This window comes from Calidris pugnax, unplaced genomic scaffold (assembly GCF_001431845.1).
Source record: "Calidris pugnax isolate Ruff unplaced genomic scaffold, ASM143184v1 scaffold14, whole genome shotgun sequence".
Taxonomy (NCBI): Eukaryota; Metazoa; Chordata; class Aves; order Charadriiformes; family Scolopacidae; genus Calidris; species Calidris pugnax.
Genome location: NW_015090793.1, coordinates 6853383 through 6866083, shown reverse-complemented (window position 1 = coordinate 6866083; position 12701 = coordinate 6853383). Strand labels below are relative to the sequence as shown.

Below are 12701 nucleotides of genomic sequence, written 5' to 3'. Positions count from 1 at the left end.
AAACAGAGACAGATAATCCCTGTTTTTAAAAAGAAAATGAAGAAGGCAAAAGATATTTTTGAAAAAGAGGACTTTTAACCAGAGCACAGCTGCAGGACTGGAGTGTGTAACATTAGCGCTCCGCTGATTTTTGTTGGGGTATTTTTCTCCCAGCTTGGCCAGTGAAATGAGTGTTGTAACAAGCAAGTTTTGGTATCAGCTTGCACAATTAGTGGCCTGTGGTTCCAAGCCTGCAATTCAGTGAAGCTGTGCATGAATAATTTGATTTGTTCCATTCAGTGGAGCTGGTGGAAGACCTAACAAAGAGCTGGGGGTAATAGATGGGCTGTCACCTATCTGATTAAATGCTCATTTCAATTTCAGACTTGGTGCCTGGGATTTCTTTGCTATTGAGTTGGATCAGCAGAGATCTCCAAGTAACTAGTAAAAATGGCCTAGGCAATTAGTCATGCTATTGATGACTTTGTTAGCTATGCATGGCTGCACAGAAATAAAGCCAAGCAGGGGGGAGGGGATATGGGGGGGCGCTTAGAAAAAAAACCTCATTGAATTTTAAAGATCTTTCTTTGGTTTCCAGCTGGTCTTTTGGAGTGCTACTATGGGAGATCTTCACTTTGGGAGGGTCTCCGTATCCGGGAATTCCCGTTGAGGAACTCTTCAAACTCTTGAAGGAAGGCCATCGGATGGACAAACCCGCAAACTGCACCCATGACCTGTGAGTGCATGGTGGGGGGTGACCTCCTCTCCCCACTCCACCTTCCCTCTGTGGCCAAATGCCACTCCAGGCCATGGTTCAGGCTGGTGGGACATTCCCACTGTGCGACTGTGGGGCCGGCAGCAGTTAGGTTCACCCACCCTGACGTATTTTGGCTCAGCTCATGACATAATGCATCTACCCTCATTTGGTGGGTGACAGTTGGGAGTGAAGCTCTGGTGTGTTGTTTTTAGGCCAGTTCCTTCTCCTACTTCAAGACCATGTACATGTGTGAGGTGATCAATAAACAAGGAGTGTGGCTCCACAAAACCCTTCTCCTCTCTGCAGCTGGTGGCCCCACACCAAGACCACCATGTCTGAAGTTGCCTTGGCCTTAGGTGTTCTCTAAGGCAATTTGGGTGTGGGTGGGCAGGTGGATGAGCACTGCTTAGCCCCACCATGGTTGACAGTCCCCTCTCCCCTCTCATGCAGGTACATGATCATGCGGGAGTGCTGGCACGCTGTCCCCTCGCAGCGGCCCACCTTCAAGCAGCTGGTGGAAGACCTGGACAGGGTCCTCACCGTGACGTCCACCGATGTGAGTGTGGTAGGGTGGGCACGGGGAGGGGTCACTCGGTCCCCGGTGAGGGACACCCAGTGTTAATGGGCCTATCTCCCTGGCAGGAGTACCTGGACCTCTCGGTGCCCTTTGAGCAGTACTCACCGGCCGGCCAGGACACCCACAGCACCTGCTCCTCGGGGGATGATTCGGTCTTTGCACATGACCTGCTGCCCGACGAGCCCTGCCTGCCCAAGCACCCTCCCTGCAACGGCGTCATCCGGACGTGAGGACACCCCGGGCAGACGGATGGACAAACGGACAGACGGGCAGTGTGCCCACGGAGGCGCGAGGGTGGGGCGCCGAGGACGAAACCGTAGTGAAGGATCTTCCAGTGGAACTGTTTGGTGGTGCCCAGAGATATGTGTTGTTGTCAAGCTGTTCAGGGTAAAAAAGAAAAAAATAACTTTTTTTTTTTGTTCTTTGATATTTTTTTTTTCCCATTTGCTGTATAAAAAGTCAAGAAGCACTGTTTGGCCTGAAGGAACTAATCTCTTGCCAAGATGATTTCTCATATATAATTTTTTTTTTTTGGTTTATTTTTCATTTTGGTTTTTTTTTTTTTTTTAAACTAAGCAGAATGTTGAACTTGGGGGGTGCTGACCTCCCAGCCTCCGTGCTTGTGATTCGAGTGCCAGAGTAGCCATTCTGTGCCTGCAATACGAAGAAGAGGAAAAAAAAATCTTCCTTTTTTAAAAAAGAAAAACACAGACAAAAAAAAAGTGTAAAGAATGTAGAAATTCTTTGCTTATGCAATCTGTACATGAACCTTTTTGGTGGAGCTGAAAAGCCACGTTGCCTGCAGGGATTCATATATTTATAAAAATATCTATATTTTTATTGTCGTCGTTTTTATAGCTTCATGATCTTATTACCCAGCTACATAGAAGGAATCCTTTTTGGAAGAAGAAAAAAAAAAAAAGAAGTAAAATGCAAATCATCATGGAGAAAGAAAAAGAAAAAAAAAAAGATAAAAAGAGACAGTCAAGTCTGAAATGGCGGTGCTTTGGCCAGGCTCGGTGGCCGCTGGCCCTTGCACTGGGCTGGGAGCGATGGGTCCATGCAGAAGCAGGAGAAGACCCTGGGGATGGGCAGAGACCCAGCAGTGGCCATAGGGGTCCCCGGGGAGGAGACCGTCATCCATCTGAGACCGACGGGGGACCTGGCTCCTGGGTGCCCACACGGCATCTCAAGCTACATCCTGACCTTGGGAACAGCCGTTTTTGGGGAAAAAAAAAAGATAAATTGCTTTTTGGGGTTTGTATAATTTTGCTTGCCAAGGGGGAGGGGGAGGGAGCAGCTCCTCCATCCACCCCCCCCCCCTTTTTTGGGAAAGCCGAAGTGAGGCGGGGGAGGGAGGGGAACCTGCCCGCCGGGTCTGCCCAGCTCCCCGCCCCCCCCCTCCCCCCCCCCCACCCCCCCCCCCCCCCCCGATGCCAGCAGTTTGGCTCCATCTACATGCAGTGACTCGGAGAAAGAAGTTACGGGTACCTGTAGGCAAGAGCCTTTAACTTATATCAAAAAGGTTTATTCCAGAGAATCTGTGTATATATCTATAAATATATCCTGTATATATATAAATAAATATATTAAAAAAAAAAAAGAATGTATAATACTAATGCAACATAAAGCAGTACTGAGAGAGTCTCAAAATACGAGCATTGCAATCTAGGATATACTGATCTGGGCAAAAGAAAAGATTTTTGTTTGTTTGTTTGTTTTATATCTTCACAGTTTTGTTTTAAAAATTGTACCTTAACATGTATATTTGTAAAGTTATTTATAGACATTAACATATCTGTTCATTGGTTTAAATAGCATAGCATTACTGTAAACTTTAAATTTCACCGAGTTTAAGGGTGGGTTGTTTTTTTTTAACTTATTAAAAATCGAGAAAAATATATTAATCAAGTCTTTCTTTTGTGTTTATGGGAAATATTGAAAGAATGTATAGGTGTACAGTCCTTTAACAAATTACATTTAATGTTATAAATATATATATGTATTCATTTAAAAAATATTAGTTTATCCTGGATTGCAGTGAGCAAAGGTAAGTTTATTTTTCAATACATCACCAGTGGTTAAAACCAAACAAATAGCAGCAGAGAGATGATTTTTACATATTTCAGAAAAACAGGGCCAAGAATTCTTCCATCAGTTTAACCACTGTGCATTAAGGGGGCGTGGGTGTTTATTTTTCTATTTTCAAATGAAGGTATTCTTTGTGGTCGATTTAATAACAAGTATGAAGCAAAGCAAAATGTTGACTTTGGATGATGCGGGGTAATTTTTTTTTTCCCCTTTGCCAGTACCGTTGTATTTTGGGCTTCAGAAGTGCCATGTGAGCAAAATAGCAAGAAGTGTGACACTGTTTGCAGGAGAGGTGCAATGACTGTGTATTTCTTTTCATCTAACACATTGGAAAAGGCCAGTGATGCCTGATTTTCTGTGTTTAAAATGCTGTGCTATTTTGTTCCTCGATGCCAGATAGCTCTTTAAAAGCACATGAGTGAACAAGGAAACTTTAGCATGGATCAGTCTGATGGGGGGGGAGAGATTTGGTCTGTGGGTTTTTGTGGGTTTGGGTTTTCTTTTTTGTCCAGAAGACTTTATCTACTACCACAAAGAGGCAAAGCAAATTGCATCATGGATTCTTTCCATTTTTATCTGGTGCATATTACATATCAATGTTTCAGAATAACAGGATGACAGCATCTCATTTTAAGATTTCTTTTTTTTCTTTTTAGAGCCACAAAATCCTTATCCTAAAATAAATAATTTATAGTTTGAGGTTACTTCAATGGAAGTTTGAGAAGGTAGATTACTATAGATTTTTGTTTTGTTTTGTTGGAATAAAAAAAGAATTTTTGGTATTTTCTTACAAATGTCTGCTAATTGTGTACATTCCAAGTACTCGAAGCGTTGAGTTTTCTTGTACTGAAAAAAGAAAATGTACAAAACTGTGCATGGTTTCAAATGTTACTAGATATTATAAATATATATATAATTTATTGAGTTTTTACAAGATGTATCTGTTGTAGACTTGTTGACTTTAACATTTCTTATTCAATGCTTATATAGTTTTATAGCCTGGACTATTATCTTTAAAAGCTTAAAAAAATTAAAAATTCCAATTTTGTTACATTTTATACTGTTGATGTTACAATCCACAGGTTTGCATAGTGTGATTTTTTTCAATGAGCAACTCTGTTCAGTTTATTTTAATACTGTATTTCTGTGCCTGACAGCTGCAGCTGTCACAGGTATGAGATGAACTAAATAAAACTATTCTGCTTTTGTTAACATGGCAAACTTACTTTAAAAAAAATAATAATAAATGAGTTGTTAAATTTTGAGGTTTATTCCCACTTGTGAGGGTCCTTTGCAAAACTAAGGGTCTGGGATTTGTAGCACCAGGAGGGTTTGTTTTTTATGATGCTGCTTCGCGAGTCCTGACCAGCAGAGGTTTTATATTCATAATAAATTTATAACAATTTTGGTTTAAGGGCAGTAGTATTTACTTGTTTGTGGGTGCATTTGTTGCCACACAAGCCGTTGTGTGTATAGAGGTAGTCAACCCACGCCCTCGTACAGGATTAAGCACCCAGCAGTAGCACAAGGGCAGGAATTGCTCGTTAAACCCCTGTTAATGGATTTCTCCTGGCGTGGTCGTGGTGATGCTCACGTTGTGGCATTCAGCCCTGCAGATGGTGGTGGAGCTGCAAAGCCTGCAAGAGGAGCCCACCGCTAGGCAAAGGGGGAAGGTGGGTGCATCAGAATGGGCACCCAGAGCCTGGTGGGGTGGGCAAGAGGGACTTCATCCTGCCCGGCTCCCAAGGGGCAAGGGGAGCCCAAGTTTGGCTTCGGCTCTGGGGTGGCTGAGCAAGGGAGCTCAGTAAGTCCTAGCAGGCAGTGCAGGGGGATGTTGCAACTTGGGAAACACTGGGCCAATCCTACCAGCACTTCTGTGCGATATTAATGGATTCCTACAAGTGATCCCGTTTAATTGCATCCCAGACACTCTGATTTTTGCATGTGAGGTTATATACCTACGTATAGCCTGCCTACAGTAGCAGGCTTTTGTAGTTTTATGTAGCTGGGCACGGGAGTGCATACATCTGCGAGGTTACATCTGTGGTACTGGGACTGGCACCACCACTGTTGCATCCTAATAGAACTAAAAAGACAGCAACAGAAATTGGGTGGGTTATGCGTCATTTTCTTCCTATTGTAAGAAAAAAACTCATTGTTTTAGCACTACTAAGATGCTCTGCATTGTGGGAGGAGAAGTCTTGCTACCCGGAATGAGTTGTATCCACACTTTAAGGACATGTTTTGATGGCCAGCCCCAAGCCCTGCTCCGGTAGGAGCAGCGTGGGCCAGAGGGCAATCCCTGGCCATCCAGTGCTGCAGTCAGAGTGCAGCTGAATGGCCTTTTGCTGGCTCATATGGAAAATGGATCCATCATGGCAGGGTGGTGAGGATGTTGTGCACCATTTGCAGCCAGGACTTGAAAAGCAGGCGAGGGTCAGATCACCCTGCAGCAAGCTGCGGTGCGTAGCACACCCATGATTTATAGCTGTCCACCGAGCACACAGAGAGCACAGAAGTCAAAGCCTCAAAGAGGCAAGTCTCTATCTGACCTGCGCATGGAGCTGGTGTGATGTTTGCTTCCCCTCTTAGGTTTCATGATGTCATTCTTTCTCTGCTGGCCTTCACCCGCACCAGTGTTTGCTTGTGGGTTAGGGAGGAGGGGGTAATATTTTAGTTTAATTGCCATACAATGCAGCCAGTTCTTAGCCGAGGATGGATATTTGGCTGCAGCGTGTGGTGGGCATTGAGCAATGTGCAAAACAATCTCAAGGAACATCTGCGAAGCTGCTCAGTTGTGCTGTCACTGAGCGAACATCCCACTGCAGTTCATCCTCCCCTCTGGTGGCTGCAGCCTTCCACCCAAACCTTACGCCCTTTCCACATGAAAGAGGTATTTTTCCAAGCAGAACAAATGTCTTTTTTTTCCTCTGCGGGTGACTACACAAACAGAGCCTCGCACTGGCCGCTGTGACCTGTTTCATAGCAACATTCAAACAAATTACTAAAATTGTGATTTATTCCCATTGGTCATGGCTCCATGGTGAGACAGGGAGGATTTGGCAAAAGGAAGAAAAATCTGAAGCCCTGCAGGTGTCAGTAAGAGATGGCAACTAGAACTAAAATAGCAAAGTTTCCTGGTGGCTGGTGCTATTCAAAACTCTTGAAGGAGATGTCTCCTGCTGGTGGACTCCTCTGAGCAAGTACATCCTTCCTAGAGGCTACACAACCTGCAGAAAGGGAATATGAAGACATGGGTTGTGTTGACATGAAAAAGGAATATAAAAGGTGAACAATGGATCTGCTCAACATCACAGAGCTACTAACAACGGGAGGACATGAGGGAATGGCCAGAAGAGATGCCAGAAGGTGAATTGCTCTCTAGGACTTCAAGTCCCAGGACCGTGAGCTCACCAAAAGACAGGGAAAGGATTTGTCACTCTTGCTTTTAACCTCTTCCTCCACTTTCTCAGCTCTGATTTAGTTTCTCTGTTTCATAACCATCAGGTTGTTTTTCACAAGCAGCATCTCGAGTGCAGGCAACATGTCAAGCAGAAGAAACATCGTGCCCTGCCCCAACAAGATGATTATCTAAAACCAGGAAAGACATCAGTGTCTTAGCACGTGGTGACACAATTGGCTCTGAGCCCTAGGGTGATATTTGTGCCCACACGCACCATTCTGTGATCAGCTTTCCTGGCTGGTGCCCATCAAAGACCAGCCCATAACCATTGCACCTGTCCCAGGCCCTTTTCAGGGGGGTCTGGCACCTTTCAGGAGCAGGGGATGTGGAAGAAAAGTATCCAAGCAGAAGAAAGATACCTTACCAAATGTGCAAGTGGGATTGGCCCAGGAATTATTTTACTAAAGGCCAAATTCTGCATGCATCACCTGCCAACCATGGCTTGCTCCGGGTTCCTCATCAGTGCAGACAAAAGTGGCTTTGCCACCAAGGAGGAAGGACCCAGCCAGGAGGGGAGAACAGGGAGAAGGGATGGAGTCAGGTGAATCTTCCAACCAAGTGCCACGTTCAAAGAGGTGTTAGGAACCAAATTCAAGCAGTGAAAGCAAGGGGATGTTTGGTGCCAGGAGAGCATTAGGTACCTCTACACCTCTGTGGCACTGGGGTGTAGTCCCTACGTATTCGGCCAGAAAATCAGGCAGCACACCCTAAAACTAATGTTGAGCAGAACAAGATAACACCATGGCTAATCAACACACAGCCTCTCTGGTGATAACACACCCTGTCTAGCCGTTGTTACTGGCATTTAGCTAAATGCCATGCACAGTCACCTCTGGGGCTGTCTTGCCATCCTCTGCATGCTCTCAGGGCATGCCAGGCTGAGACAGGGGTGGAAGGTGGTACCACTGCCTTACATCAAAGGTAGGTGCTTTACATCTCAGGTAGGCGCTGTATCTGGGTTCATTCCACCCTGAGCCAAAGTCAACATGGATGTTAGAGTAATCAGAGACTTCCAGATGTTAGAGAGTGTATTAAAGACCTGGCTGCAAGCAGGGGTAGTGAAACTTGTTACCTTTTGACTCATGCTGACAAGACCTCTTAATAAGAGAGGAGTAGATCCTGAAGTATTGATTTTGAGTATTTCCTGAAGGCAGAAAATCAAGACTTAGAAAGGCAATACAAAACATAGCACATGCCCAGAAGACACTGCCAGACTGGTGGAACTGGGCAAAAAACCCAAACAAATTCTTACAAGCCCTCACTGAAGCTGCCTCAAGGAACTATCTGCTTTGGAGCGTAACTTCGCAGACACAAAGCGATCATAGCTTGCACAGGCATAGCATGAAGCTCTGTGGGGAAGTGCACAGAAGTGTGCACTTCCTGACACACTCACGCACACCCAAAGAGGCTGCCTGGAAAACCAGGGTCCAGCCATCAGCTTGCCTCTTTCCCAGGAGCCAGCATGTTTGCTCTACGAGATAGCTCTGTCCTAGCAATAAAAGACTGAACTCAATCCAAGAGAAATCATTCCATGTCTTTCATGAGTAGCACCACAGGTATCTTTTTCCCAATATACCTGACAACTTGGTCAGGAAATGATCCTTTGTGCTGACCTTCCATCAGGCACTTACCTGCTCAGCAAGGCAGAAAACCCATGTATTGGTTCCAGCCAATGTCAATTTTTCTGCTTCCACACCAGTAATTTAGAGGAGGGAGACAAACACAATTTTCTCCCCAAGCAAAAACTAGCTAGTCTTTGCAGAAGCTGTTTTCAAGCAGACGTTAGAATTAAGCCCGAGTAGTACTGACAGGTAATCTCTTGTTATTGTAGGAGAGAGATATCTGCTTTCATCTTCTTGTACATCTCTGCAGCGTTTAGCTCCCTCAGCCATTTCTGTCCTGAAGAAGATGCCAGACTCACAGGTGATGGTGTTTGAGGCTATTCCAGAGGGACAAATTCAATAAACACTGATGGGGGCTCACTGCACACCTCCATTACAAGGTCCCAAAACAATCATCTTCCTGTCCTGGAGTGACACATACACATCTTCCATATGGGAAGAACATGCACTCAACTAGTGACATTACATGGACGATGCCCACCACACCTTCACTGTGCACCACCATGAGGGCTCAGTAGCTGTACTGGATCAGCTCTTGAATATGTTTAAGTGATTCAGTTTGGCCACTGGCTTCAAAGGACCCCTAGTTCTCTGCCAGTCTTGATTTTTTGCCTAATACAGTCTCCTAGGGATGTCTTCTCTCATTTGAAGTCAATGAGGAGTTTGCCTTGTCTTAGCAGACAGCAATCTTCCACTGCACGCCACCTGGTCCGGCCAAGAGAAATACAGTAGAACGTTAACTACGTGACCATGGACCTTGAGCCCTTAGGAAACTGCTGAATAGGCACTGCTGAACACGTCAGCAGAAAGGCACTGAGATGTTTGGCTGGTGAGGGCAGTATGGAAACCAAAGGAGAAGAGCAAAGATGGGCACATGGATGGTGAAAGCTGAGTCATCTTCATACCGTGAGGGAAAGGACCAAGCTGCCAGATGGTTTCCCAAGAAAGATGCAATAACTTTCCAGGTACTTATGAGTTCACACACTGGGAATGTGCTGCTGTCAGAAAGGGACACTCATTTACAGTCTGCACATGAGAAGTCTGAAGTTGTGGCAGTCTGAATGTCGTCTCAGAGCTCTTGTAATGCAAGTAATTCAGATTTCTGGTGAATATTCTTCCTTGGACAGAAAACATGCAGCCTAATCTGACCTACACAAGAGATGGAGGAGGTAAACTTTAGGGCTGATTAATCTGGGCATTGTAAAAAGCATTTGTGGAAACGCCCTCGTCAGTATATACATTCCTGGTTAATGCTTCTGTTGGAGGTTTATAGCTTGCACATCAAAAACTTCTGCAAATGCCTCCCAAAGGCATTTATGGCCAAACTCCTGGAGAACACTAGGAAAATCCAGAATTGGACCATCTTAATGAGACCCTGCAGAGTCTCCCTCTTCAAAAAAGCCATTTTACTCAGAATAACTTTCATCGCCTCAGTCTGGGGTGTATAAATACCCAACTAATAAAGACCATCTGCCAGGCAGCCCTTCACAAACTAACCAAGGAAATATTCATACCCCAATGAGAGAAATGACAGAAACGCCTGAAAATTAGGTAATTCCTTTGCAAGTATTACCACCTTCCAAATAGCCCAGGAGAGAGAAGGCGAGGCTGTGCAATACAACCCTGATGACCAGGGCCTTTCATCTGACAAGGCAACCACCAAGGTCTGGAACCATCATACTTGGCTTCTAAGCAGCCAGTGACTACTAGATAAAACATGCAGATAAATACAACACATGCTGTGAGACTGATGCTAAACAAAGACCAAGATCTAGACAGGGGTACGGGTCCCAGACTGGGCATCACTCCCCTTTGCTCTGCAACTGTGTTTTTTTCTGCTAGTTAATAGATACGTAATTCTTAAGATATATGTATTTGCTTGCTAGTTACAATTTCAGTATATGAAGAGTTCTGCTGTTTGGTAAATATGCTGGGAAAATAAATGCTTTTAATAATGCCTACCAGCTTTACTGACGTTTACAACTAAGATTGTAATTCTGCCTTAAACTGGAGGAAGTCTCAGATGGACTGAAACACTGGGATACACCTCTTCCACCTCCACCCTTTGCCCCTCTTATTAGCTCATGATGACATTTTTCATCGAAAGGGTCTCAGAGCATAGGAGATATGTGCACACGTGCACCATATTTTATTTTTATCCCGAATTATTATTTATTTGTGAGGATCACTTTTTTTTTCTCTCTTAAAAACATAAACAGGAGTTAAGAAACCTGAGTCAGTGGAAGCCTTTGGATACCAAGTCCATTTCACGCAAAGCCCCACTATCAGCTTTCACTCTTTGAGAGTAATTTTAATGACATTTTCAGGAATTAGGTTTGCAAAAGCAAGGCTGTTACTGGATATTCAGAAAACAGAAAGGTAAATGCTGTATTCATTACAACATTACAACACTATGTTGGCACAGAAATACTCGTGACTTTTCCATTAGCCTTGTACTTAAATATAGAATTTAAGAAATTTTTACAAGGTAGAGAAAGGGCAAGAAATTGTTGGCAAAAGGGGTGGTTCTGAGGTTACAGAATCCAAAATAATTTTGGTTGGCTGACCAAAAGCTAGTTAATATTTCTGAATGTGCCACAATCCCCATGTAGGTGATACTAACCCCTACTTGCCTTGCCCAGATCAGTGTATCACACAGATTTTATGACCAGGGAAGAATGTAAGAGCAGTATGAGCCCAAGGAGAGTGGGCAGCTCTCCAAATGGGAGACACTCATCATCATGATTAAAGTCAATCTTAAGAAACCATGTAAAAGGCTGTCATTCTAGTTGTTAGGCAAAATCTCCAGCAAAGCCAGGGGAGGTTTGCGTGTGTGGGAGGGACTGGAGAAGCAAGACCTCTGTGCATGTGTGAGCACGTAGAACAGGGCAGAAAAACAGTTGTTTATGCAACATTAAAGTTGAGAAATGAAGCAGTCGAGAAATGCAGCGTTAAGATTGAATGCTCAACTGTAATGTTGCCTCCCAGTACTTAACGTGTGAGCAAAGATGGTTTTGCACATTGCTGTGAATCCATGCAATAGGCAGATCTGTGAAACATGCTGTAGTTGGGATTGTTTAGTGAGAAGTCAACCTGTGATTATCCTCCTATCCTGCAAGGGGAAAAAAACCCAACACTTTAGTTTGAGACCTTGCCATCCTTATGGCCCCATGCTTTGTCCTTCATCTCCAGGTCCACATGAGCTGTGCCTTGGTGCAGAGGTCACTTCACACTCTCAGCAGCAGACAATTATGCCTAAAATAAGACTGTCACTTAGCTGACCACAAAGTGTTTCAGTCTGGATGCTATCATACAAATAAGAGTCTAAAACTATCGCCCCTGATTTTAGCTCCTGCCTGCTCTGCAGATAGACACCTGAAAGCTGATGTCCCTCACTGCTTGTGCTGTCCAACACACAGCACATCACAAGACCAGCCTTTCCTATTCAATGTCTTCTAGGGAGGCTGTGTCCTGCACCGCAGTACCTGATTTTTCATTATTTGCTCAGTAATTAACTGTTTTCTGGCTCTTGGTCTAGGATGTTCCTCGTAGCTGACACATAACAAGTCAACTGCCCCCTTCTTGCAAGCACAGGAGCGCCTGAAAATGGTGCTGGAGGTTGTCCCTTACAAAGTCCACACCATCTCTCAGAATTCAGCTATGCAAGACAGGCAGAGCAAGCACAGCCCCACTGCTTATGATGAGAGCTTTCTTCTCCCTTTGAGAAATGAGAATCTGTGGCTACAAACAGACAGAGCTTCCACATCCCTATGTCTTTCAAAATTTCTCCCTTACTTTGCATATAATTCCAAATGATCAAATCTAATGCTGATCTGACCTTTGTTTATTTTTCTCTCTTCAATGTCCGAGTGATTAGTTTGGCTCAGAAAACGGATTTAACTATCATTTCAAACAACCACTAATTACTGTGACTGAAACCTAATATTTAATTCCATCCTCAACAGAGCCAATGGTTCACATTAAATAGCAGATAAGGCAAAACATCTCAGTTTAGTCTGGCTATACATTTGTCAGATTTCTGTGCAAAATGCATGCATGAACAAGATACAACCAAGACAGAAGAAATCAGATATCACCAAGCTCTCAGTAACACTCAAAGAGCGAACCCACGCCATTCGTCTTAGGTACCTTGAAGTTCAGGCACTGATGAAGCAGATTTTGAGTGGGACATCTAACGTGCAGAGCAGGGGA

General features: G+C 44.3%; 1 protein-coding gene across 1 annotated transcript in view; it reads left to right on the top strand.

Annotated features, from left to right (window-relative positions):
* The window catches only part of FGFR3 (fibroblast growth factor receptor 3), a 53912-nt gene extending 51673 nt beyond the window's left edge, over nt 1–2239 (top strand). Inside the window, exons 17-19 of the mRNA XM_014966710.1 lie at nt 578–715; nt 1187–1292; nt 1379–2239. Of these exons, the coding sequence (XP_014822196.1) occupies nt 578–715; nt 1187–1292; nt 1379–1543 (409 nt within the window). The 3' untranslated portion in view covers nt 1544–2239. The remainder of the gene's footprint in view (nt 1–577; nt 716–1186; nt 1293–1378) is intronic.
* Nucleotides 2240–12701: the final 10462 nt, after the last annotated feature.